We start from the raw sequence: 11,620 nt of genomic DNA, 5'->3' as shown, positions 1-11,620 counted from the left end.
TTCTTTTTAAAATTATTTATTCATTTCTCCATTTTAATGAACAAATAAAAATTGTATATATTTATGATATACCATATGATGTTCTGAAATATGTATCACAGTGGATGACTAACTCAAGCTAATCAACATATGAATTACCTCACCTACTTATCATTTACTTGTGATGAGAATACTTAAAATCTACTATCTTAGCAATGTCCAAGTATACAATACATTGTTATTTAGTTCATCTTAATAAACACTAGTATTAGTATGTATTACTCTCCCTATAATTTTTCTACCAAGGAAAATATTATATTGATCTATACTGCTTTGTTAAATAACTTACCTTTGAGTTCTTCTATTTGGGGTGGTCCAATATTCCCAGGACCCATGGCTCCAATAGTAGATAAACCATTTGTCTGAGGGAGGAGAAAAGGTTCACTATTCTATAATTAATACTTGTATAACCTATATGACTAGTGATACTACAAATTTGATAGGATTTCCATCAAAAAACTCATGGAGCTTTCCAGTTTAATTACCCATCATTGTTATACAACAGAAAGACAGATGCCAAGTACTATCGTGAATATGCTTTCCTTGTTCTTTCAAAAAGTCTTTGGTTTAATAGACTCTAGGGCAGAATTGATCTTTGGTCAGGCTAAATCCTTAGTTCCAGCTCAGTGACTCATGTATCCCTGGGATAGAGGAATGAGCCACATTCATCTCTATGAAGGTTAGAACCAAGTATTAGTATAAAGGCATTGACACTTTTGGGGTTTAGCAGTGTCTGGTTGTAGTCAGATGGAGGACAGAGTATGTAAAAGTTTTATAGAAATAAAAACTAACACTAAGCAGAAGCTAAGTATTCAGACTTCAAATTAATCATTCAAAAGCCCTGATAACTGCTTTTACTTTTTTCCACTATAGGTATGAAACACTTCCCTGTCCCACTGCCTCATGACACTGAACTAGTGGATTTAAACAGCAACAACAAACTAATAGTCTCTAATATATGCTGATGTACTTCAGTCTTCATAAAAGTTTATTTTTCCATCTTCTGCACAAGCATGCACATCCCCAAAGGACTTGCCCTGATTCACCAATACAAGCAATCTTCGTTTTTTCAACTAAGTATAACACATATTACACTATTGTTATAGCGACACCACCTCATTGGCCTGTCTCAGGGATTTTTGATATTTCAAGAAAATCCCAATTTCTTATTAATTGTTTTTGCTGATGTCATGCCCTGCAGCACCAACTCACTCCACTTCTGGCAGTCAAAAAATTATTATCTTCTTGCCTACTGGCCAACTAGCACCTCTATCTCTCTTTTTTCAGGCCCCTGTCCTCATCTCCTAAGACTTTAGACATGTACAAAAGTTAGAATGTCTTGTTTGGGCAAGGAGAGTAGTGTCTGTCCTTGAAAGCTGATGGAACAGCTCACATGGGTCTTTATTATGTGAAACTATTCCAAAAGTTACAAATCAGAAATTAATCTATAATATCTCAAAAGTGTCTGAGACAGTAACTATTCCTTTCCAAAAGGTGTTCCAAAAGTGCTGTGTCTGCAGTTAAGGCATTACAGGCATTTTTATGTGAAAATCCCAAGAAAATATTTGGGACTTTTTTTCCCTCTTTTTAATCACTAAAGTCATATAAATGTGTAGTACTTTTCTTAAATTATTAATCATCAGAGCAGTAATAGTCAATCAGAGTAAAGCATTTCTCAGAACATGAGGACCTCTTGTTGAGTGCTGCCTTCCACATAAAATTAAAAGCAGTAGAAAAAAATCTTGGACTTTCATGACAAAAATTGGTATACTCTCCACGGACAGTGATTGGCTCAGAACACATAGGAATTTCAATTTATTAATTTAATGAAAATAAATGATTAAAATAAAATTTCAAGTTAAAAGATGGAATGGGATCATAAAAACATTAAAAACCATCTGGCAATTGTTTTCTGTTGGAACATCATTTGAGCCTTTACCATTAATCTACAGCCAATTATCTGAGCAATTTATCATTGCAATTCATGCCACTTTGTAATATGTAAGACAGAACATCCTCATTATAATGTCTGTGAAGAGCAGTGAACCTTATTTCCCACAGGCCTTAAGATCCCCTCATGGATTTGAAAAATGACAGACACATTCTCTCCCCAATCTCCCAGATTCTTAACAAATCATATAGAAAAGGGATAGTGTAAATGAAGCAATGTGTATGCAACTGTTCTCTTGCTGTTTTCAGAGAGCATATTTTCAAAAACACATCACTCTTGTAATCATCCCACAGTTCCCAAGATTAATACATGTTAAAAAATGAAAAGCAGTTTCTCTCCTGGAAAATGTAATAGTTCATTAGAAACATTAATTATTCTCCCACTGTTCTGATACTCTAATTTTGTGTCCTCTAATGATATCTGTACTGTAGTGTCTGAATGACCAATTATCTCAAAATTGCTTATAACCCAGATATACATAATCATACATTATTATAGTAATTTTCCTTTATAAACTGTACAACTCAGTAATATTATGTTAGTCTCTAATCTCATAAGCACTCATCTTTCCTTCTAGAAACACCTCTAGATGCAAATAAACACCTCCAACCATTAACACCAAATGGAATAGGCTCTGTAATCAGAGTAAATCCTTATATTTGAATCTGTCCCAGTTACAAGTTCCACTTCACTATATTCAAGGTCACTGTTTCTCAAATACTTGATATACTTTTTCTATATGGCATAACCTTACCTTTCCTAGCATGTAGGCTCCAGAAAATTATTATTCTGCTACTTCAACTAAGGTAGCAAAAATGAGCTTGCCTTCCCAACTTCACTGATACATTGTTCCTAACTTTTTCTCCTGTGTCCTGTTTGTTGTGTATAGCCAATGCTGTCCTTAATATCCTGATGTTTCTTTGTTCAGCCTCTACTAAGACTTTTCCCTGACTAAAACTTCCTGGTTCCTGATCCTGGCTCCAAGCTGACTCAGTTCTTTTACAAATTTTATTTCCATTTCACATCTTATTTATTCTGCCCTATTCCACCTAAGCTCTTCCTTAGGGTGGTACCTCAGTTCAGTGTCAGTCTGAGCCACTGAATTTGCTGCCTGTTCATAGCTTGCTTTTTTCTCCACATTGTGGCAAAAATAAATTTTGGGAGGAGTAAATTGATATATACGTTTGTGAAAGATGATTTATTCATGGTAAATTTGTCATATAACAAAACACTTCATTAAAATAATTTTATGCAAATTGACATATTCTGTTATAGTATGGGATTTTTTGCCCCAAATTTTGTTTGCCCTATCATAGGCAGTCTGATAGCCAAGGCTCACTGATAGTTAAGAAATAGGAGAATGGAGAGAGGGGAGTTATATAAACGTGTTTTAATTGTTCTGGGAATACTGGCAATAACCTTGGAGTGGTAAAAGGTCAGTTCAAGGAACTCTTCTACCTAAAATGAAGCCCATCTTGCTACTGCAAGCCTTCCTGGCATTACTTATCCTGACCCCAAATGCTACTCAACTAATTAGACTCCATAACTTTATTTGTGCATTACTGGGAAGACAATCTTGGTAGGCTGAAGCTAGTTTGCCCTATTATTTGGCTCAAAAACTTTCTGTTTTGCGTTAATGTGTAGACAAATTAAAAAATTAAGGGACTCGTACTTGGGGGTCCAATTAATACTGTATAACTGAAAATATTTGCTTTATAGAAATATCGTCTAGGCTTAAACAATCCTAGCTACCACTCTGCAATGGTTGTCAGGCATTCTTTAGCCATAAATATAAATGACAACATTTTGAAATGTGGCTATTGCTACCATAGTTACAGAACTATTTTCCTATTCAGTGTTCAGGTGGTTTAGAAAAATATAATTATGTTTGCTAGAAATGTACTAGAGGTTACATTGTCATGCATAATCAGCCTTGTAGCTTCCTATGAATGTATCAAATGACAAAGCTCTGCTCCCACAGCTAGGTGGGAACAGGTTGTTCAAATATGGTTCCACAACTTCCCATAAACAAAACTAATTCAACTGTAAGTGTATGACCACCTGTCCATAGTCAGAATCATCCTCTTCTTCAGGATTAAGTAGCTTAGAGAGGCCTTCCAGAGCTGTAACTGAAGAAACACTCTCAAAGTCCATATTTTCTGTCTCCGTATTTTCAGAATCCGTATTTTCAGATTCCACTATCTGAAGAAAAAGATAATCAGAAAGAGGTATTTTACTTTTCTGTTTTATTTAAGACATGAAGATGTTTTATTGTCATATCTCCCTTCTTCCCTCGGTCACGCCATTGGTTCTTATACTTCCTTGGAAATCCTTTTAAACTCCTTCAAATATATGTATTTTGCTAACTCACAGACCTGGAGCACCAAGTAAACTCAAACATTCAGCCTGCTTTACTAAAATGTCATACTCAAGCTAACAAGCACTTACTGAGCACCTACTACAGTGGTTCTTGGGTTTTAATGTGCTTAAGAATCACTTGGGGGAGTTGGTTTAAAATGCAGATTCTTAAGCCCTACCTCTAGAAAAAGTGTATGATACATTATGTATCATCATTTGGGAACATATTTTTTAGACTGTCTTTTTATTTGTCTCATGTACGCTGTTTAGGCTGTGTATTCTACTAAGTGAACTGAAAAATATGTCGTTTGAGGGACATGCCCTGATGATCTGTATTCATTTCACATTTTTTTTGCCTCAGGCAGGCCTGTATCTTCTGCTTTATTTCAATTCTTAATTAACCTTTGATGATGCCTAGCATTATATTGCCATTTGAGAGCTCCAATGGGTTAGTTCATTGACTTTCAATGAAAATTGTTTTCTGATTATAACGGTGATACTACAAATGTCTATTGTGGGCTTTTTAGGAAATAATACATTAAATGTATAAATAAGAAAAGTATAACTACCTAAAATGCTACCATTCAGACAGCAGTGTTTTTAATAATCTCTGCAGTTATATTTGGAGTAGGAAATTCAGGATCTTTAAAAATGATTAGAGGTGTCAGACTTTTATGAATAACCTTAATAAAGACTGTAGAATTAGATCTGTTGGTAGTGATTTGGGCATAAATATAATAGGAATCTTTTTTTATACTTCTGCTGACATTTTGAAAACATGGTAATAAAATTAACTCATGGGAAGTATTTCTTTAGTACTTTTATTAAATGATCTCCAAAATATTTGCTTTGTGCCTAGAACAGTAATACAAAAGGATTCTCGAATGTGTGCTGCTAGTGTCAAAATCAATCTGCATGCAGATAGTGTTTTATAAATCTTCTGGTTTTTTAAATTATGTTTTGCCATTATTTTGACTTTCTTTTTAAAATAGAAAACTGATCCTAGTATCTATCAAAGACATTGAGGGTATGAAGTAAATATTAAATTGCCCTGTACCTGTAGCATAGAGGCAATATATCATAGCGGTTAGAAGTAGGGGCTCTGGAGTCAACTGCTTGGATTTGTATCCATCATTTACTTTCTTAGCTCTGTGACTTTCAGCATATTATTTAAACTCCCATTATCTAATTTTCTTTATTGATAAAATGGAGATAATAACAGTGTCTATCTTTTAGGGTTGTTACAAGAATTAAGTAGCTTAACACAAGTGAAAGAGTTTGGAACAGTGCTGGTCACAAAGTAAGCACTCAACATATGTTGGTTATTATTTAGTTATTTAAGAAGGTTTCTACTTTTGCTGGTATGATCTTATTCTATGCTCCCAATAATGATGTAGGGCCAAATAAGAAGGCGGTTAACTCGCATAAAGAAACTCATTACATTGGAAAGTCATTAAACTGAAAAAGTGAAATAAAAGGTAAAAAAAAACATATTCTCACAGTAGAGGTTCTGGTAGTCTGCAATGGGAGAATAGGAATAATTGACACAAATAAAACGAAAGAGGTATCTGTGGTATATTATTTTGAGAGAGTTCCTATAGCCTGATGTCTGTGTTCGTTGTATCAGCAACATTATTTCACCTCAATATTAAGAGAAGCAAAAATTATATTGTAACAATTTTCCACACCTTGTTGACAATGAATATCGGAAAAGAGAGCCATCCAGGTATCTGATGCCAATTATACAATTGGCTACATTTTGAGTTGACTGAGTGTGGCAAAATGAGGATATTAAAAAACATGAAAATATAGTAGAACACTGGCTTATTATACCAGTATTACATACTTTTACCAAAATTGTTGTGATGATCAAATTAGCAATGCAGGTGAGTTTACTAAAATAAGAAATGCTATATAAAAATATCATTATCTGACACATATGTATCAGTACCCAAAGATGTTTGATGTTTGATCATGAGTAATGTGAAAGTTCAATGTGGGCCAATGAAAAAGAATAAACTGGGACCAGCAAAGCTAACCCATAAGTAGATATTCTAAAGTTCCAAAATATTGTGTCTGAGGTAGTAGTACAGAACTACAATTTATGTTTGTCTCCTATCTGACTTCGCGCAGAAGAACATGGCAGCAGGAGTTCCTGGGAACATGAGCAAGTGTCCTTGGGCCCGGACAGTAGGAATCGTTTGGACAGTATATGGTCTACGACTGTAGAACTATTTAGGGTGCAAGTATAGGGGACGCTATACCTTGCCATACTAGTATATCTGCGTCGGTACAGTTCTTGAGGACTGTGAATACAAGTTGAAGCCTGCCTAGAGCATGTGACAAGGTTCAGATATGATCAAGGGACGAGGGAATAGGGCTCAAACTTCAGCTGAAAAGAGAAACACACCAGGCCACTGGGTCAGTGGCTTTCTCATGTCAAACCTGAGTGGGTATCACACACACGCTCTGCGCACCGCTCTCAGAGATCCGAGAATTTTTTTATGGTTCCTTTGGTACATTGGATACTGGATTTAGAAAACCGATTAATTCTAAATCCCTACCAGTTAGTGTAAAAGAACTCTGTCCTGGTTCTATTAGGTGGGAAGGTAGGGCTATTGCGTGAGCAGTATGGGAAGCCTGCAGATACCTGTAGATTTAGGTGTAGTTGATGTACACTCGGAGTCTCTGCCCTTGTGTATCTATACCGTCAAAGAGCAGCTGTGTGAATTACCACACCTCACACCTGCACAGCATGCATTAGAGTTCTATCTGTAAGATGGAATGTTCACATATATTGGAGTCTTGGAAGGTTATACACTGATGTTAAATTATGCTATCAATGCTCAAAATATTGTGTCGCGCTCTCCTCCTTTATTTGGGAATTGCCCTTCACTACTGTAAAAGAATAACGTAGGGTATTCATTATGGTATCATTTGGTTTGATTACACATTGGCCAAAGAGAATCTGTCCACCCAAGTGATTTCTAGATGATATCTAGATATCATTGCCTACGTTTCAAATATGAAAGATTTTCTTTTTTGAGGATATGTAAGATTCATGAATGTGCTACGATGTCCTCGAGAGGTCGAGTCTATATATCTATGTAGTTTCAAAAGGCAATTTAGCAATAACAACCACATTAGAATAAACAGATTAGCCTCCAAGAGAGTGTACGACTTCGAAGAGGCGAGAACACTCGGTCCGCACTTGGAAGGTGTACATTTGTTTTTGTTAAAATTCATTCGAGCCAGTAATTCTTAGTAACACTTTATATATCTGATGCATATTAGGAATTAGGACTTCTTGACGTCCAGTTGGACTTCCAAATTATGCTAGAATAAAATGCCCATAGATTTGCACTATAGCTCAACTGAAAAAGGAAAATTAAAAATAAAATTACCACTTTAGCCCAAAGTATTTTTACCATATCAAATGTAATAATAATCTGTAAACACAAATTAATAAATCATGAAACAAAAATAAATAAATAAATCATGACCAAGTTTGTTGATATTGTGAGTTATTGAGAAAATCAAACAGAATCCACACACGATATTTTGTGTATTCCTTACTGACCAATGAGTTGTTGAAATTTGTGTTGTCTATTAAGTATACAATACAACGAGAAAAAGTAATTTGGTGAATTTTGTAGGAAAAAAGCATTCAAAATCAATGGAAAGGAAGATTCTACTACTAGCTTTTTAAGAAGTCTAACATACTTAGAATAACTTACTAAACTTGATTAGAAACATTTATTAAAGTTCATTTGACACAAGTAGAATCACAGTTGAAAAACTAAAACAGGAGGACTTTTTAGGAACTACAAATGAACTATTTGTAGTGAACTATCTTTACTACAATGAACTATGCAGTGTTAGTTTATAGGTCTATCTTTTATTTCTAAATGTGATATATATTTAAGTTCATCCTGAGTCTGGCAATCAAGGTCCTTCAGGATATAGTCCCAACGTAATTTTTTGTCCTTCACTCCTATTATTCTCCTACATACTGTGTTAAAAACTAAACTGCTTATTAAACATACTCTACCATTTCCTGCCTTTGTACCTTGGAGTGTATTCTTCCTTTTGCCCTACTTGGATAGTACAGTGTAGTGATTTTTAAAAAGAAGATTCTGGCCAGGTGTGGTGGCTGATGTCTGTAATACCAACACTTTGAGAGGCCAAGGTGAGTTCATGGGTCACATGAGCTCAGGAGTTCGAGATTAGCCTGAGCACCATAGTGAAACCCCGACTCTACAAAAATCACAAAAATTAGACGGGCGCGGTGGTGTGCCCTTGTGGTCCCATCTACTCAGGGGTCCGAGGCAGGATAATAGCTTGAGTCCCAGAGACGGAAGTTGCAGTGAGCCAAGATCGGGCCACTGCACTCCAGCCTGGGAGACAGAGTGAGACCCTGCCTCAAAAATAGATAAATAAATAAAATAATGAAAATAAAAAATAAAAAAGAAGATTCTGGAGCCACACTGCCTAAAATGTTTGAATCTGGCACTGTCACTTACATAGGCCAAGAATAAATTTAAACTAAGGAAAATTTAAGAGTTTCAGTAAAAACAAAATATATTACTGTCTTTGAGAGTTGGTCATTTAGAAAATAAATTTTCTAAGCTCTTTGTTTTTCTTTCTCTCATTTTCTTTTGCTAGGCCAATGCTAATGGCAACATTTTCCAGACAGAGCCTTTGATTTTCCCACATTAACCTGAGTACTTGGGGTCTTCATAAATAGAAGCATGATTGGACCATCTACTAGCCACAATAAGCTAAAGCAACTGACACTCCGGAACCAGCTCATTACCCTAACACTGGAGCCAGTCAGGGGCTGAAAAAGTTCAACCAGGTTGGCTCCAGACCCACAGCACTTAAGCAATATCAGTAACCTTGAGTTAAAGTCAGACTGGTTGTAAGACTGAGATCATGCTTTCTATTTTATTTGCCTCCATCCACAGTATCAATAAAAATGGCTTTTGACATCAGTTAATTGTAGAAAAGTGTAGGTAAATTAGTGAAAACTCTGAATTACAGACTATTCAAATAGATAGTAAATTTTATTAATTAAAGTATATATAGTAAATAAAATCAGGGTGATAAAGAACCACCAAGCAGGGCTGGGCGCCGTGGCTCATCCTGTAATCCCAGCACTTTGGGAGGCTAAGGTGGGCGGATCACTTCAGGTCAGGAGTTCAAGACCAGCCTGGCCAACATGGTGATACTCTGTCTCTACTAAAAAACACAAAAATTAGCTGAGCATAGTGGCAGGCGCCTGTAATGCCAGCTACTTGGGAGGCTGAGGCTGGCGAATCACTGAAACCTTGGAGGTGGCCGTTGCAGTGAGCCAAGATCATGCCACTGCACTCCAGCTTGGGTGACAGAGAGAAACTCTATCTAAAAAACAAAACGAAACAAAAAAAAAATTCACCAAGCAATATCCTTTTGGAACTTGTTTAAGTAAATAGATATATCCCTATGTAAAATACTGACTTTAACACAACGATTTGAAAGTACTGAAAATCTATTTGTTCTCTAAATAAATTTGGCATTTCTTCTGCAACTTCATATTTTTTATTTATTTTTTTCAATCAGCTTTCCTAGATTGAAGCAACTTTATTTATACGGTGTCTTAATTTAGCAATTCCTCCTTTAAAATTCTTCTGAGAACACAAAAGTGACATCACCTCTGCCTATGTCTGAATTAAATTATAATATACTGACTAATTGCTTTCTGCTTTGCATTATTTGATAACTATACTCATCAATGATTTCCCACCTATTAAAAATAATTAATTATGAATGTATCTTTACAATACTAAGAATGATTTCTTTTTCCTGTCTCTAACTTTCACTACCATAAAATGTACTAACTCATAAGTAACTATGGGAACTTAACAGTTTTCGTTTCAAATTTAAAATATATTTAAGGAAGATGCTTTTTGAAAGTACCTGGAATCTTTCATAGAAAAAGAGGTCAAGAAATTAAATAGTTATTGATTATTAAATTTTTAAAAAAGTGTCTTTTGGCTAGTCGCGGTGGCTCACGCCTGTAATCCCAGCACTTTGGGAGGCCAAGGCGGGCGGATCACTTGAGGTCAGGAGTTTGAGACCAGCTGGCCAACATGGTGAAACCCCGTCTCTACTAAAAACACAAAAATTAGCCAGGCATAGTGGCGCGCGCCTGTAATCCCAGCTCCTTGGGTGGCTGAGGCCAAAAATCGCTTGAACCCGGGAGGTGGAGGTTGCAGTCCAGCCTGGGCGACAGAGCGACACTCAGTCTCAAAAAAAAAAAAAAAAAAAAGCACCTTTTGATTTTAGTTTTCCTCTATTTTAGTCATTTATTCATGAGGAGTCTGTACCATCCCAATTCTTTTTGAAAAGTGAGTTTTGTTTTTGTTTTTGTTTTGTTTTTCTTTTTTTTGGAGACAGGATCTTGCTGTAGACCAGGCTGAAGTGCAGTGGCGCGATCTCCGCTCACTGCAGCCTCGACCTCCCTGGCTCAAGTAATCTTCCCACCTCAAACCTCCCAAGTAGCTGGGACTACAGACTGCGCCAGTGCGCCTGGCTAATTTTTGTATTATTTGTAGAGACGGGGTTTCGCAGGCTAATTTTTGTTATTACTTGTAGAGATGGGGCTTCACCGTGTTGCCCAGATGGGTCTCGAACTCCTGAGCTCAAGCGATCCCTCGCTTAGGAGTCTCAAAGTGCTGAGATTACAAAAAAATTAGTTTTTATATGGAGAGGCAAATCCTTGGTTTCTGTAGGACCCATCCTGAATTATCGAATGCTATATAGTACATTTCAGACAAACTTAATACACTTAATATTTTTTCCTCTTTGTTTATCTATCTGAAGTCTCATACTCCATCTCTATCTAAATGGAAGTTGGAGGGACTTCTTTTTAGATATAGGTGGAGTATGAGACCTCTTTTGTTTTTGAGACCACGTCTCACTGTCGCCCAGGTTAGAGTGCAGTGCCGCCATCACAGCTCACTGCAGCCTCGACCTCCAGGGCTCAGGTGATTCTCCCACCTCAGCATCCAGGCAGGCAGGCGCCAACACACCCGGTTAATTTTTATATTTTTAGTGGAGACCAGGTTTCGCCATATTGCCCAGGCTGGTCTTGAACTCCTGACCTCAAGTGATCTGCCCACCTCGGCCTCCCAAAGTGCTGGGATTACAGGCAGGAGCCACAGTGCTTGGCCCGGCAAATTTTCTTGCTGTGCTTTAAATTTTCTCCCCGAGTCCTGTTTTTTTAAATTT

At 36.5% G+C, this 11,620-nt stretch overlaps 1 protein-coding gene across 1 annotated transcript in view; it reads right to left on the bottom strand.

Annotated features, from left to right (window-relative positions):
- Positions 1-4,192, bottom strand: part of DNAAF6 (dynein axonemal assembly factor 6) — a gene marked incomplete at its 5' end in the record, with an annotated part of 31,433 nt that extends 27,241 nt beyond the window's left edge. Inside the window, 2 exons of the mRNA XM_017865328.1 lie at positions 329-401; positions 4,052-4,192. Coding sequence (XP_017720817.1) covers positions 329-401; positions 4,052-4,192 — 214 coding nt within the window. The remainder of the gene's footprint in view (positions 1-328; positions 402-4,051) is intronic.
- Between the last annotated feature and the right edge of the window lie 7,428 nt (positions 4,193-11,620).

This window comes from Rhinopithecus bieti, unplaced genomic scaffold (assembly GCF_001698545.2).
Source record: "Rhinopithecus bieti isolate Rb0 unplaced genomic scaffold, ASM169854v2 scaffold_82708, whole genome shotgun sequence".
Classification (NCBI taxonomy): Eukaryota; Metazoa; Chordata; class Mammalia; order Primates; family Cercopithecidae; genus Rhinopithecus; species Rhinopithecus bieti.
Note: the sequence above shows the minus strand (reverse complement) of the source record. Positions and strands in the feature narration are given on the sequence as shown.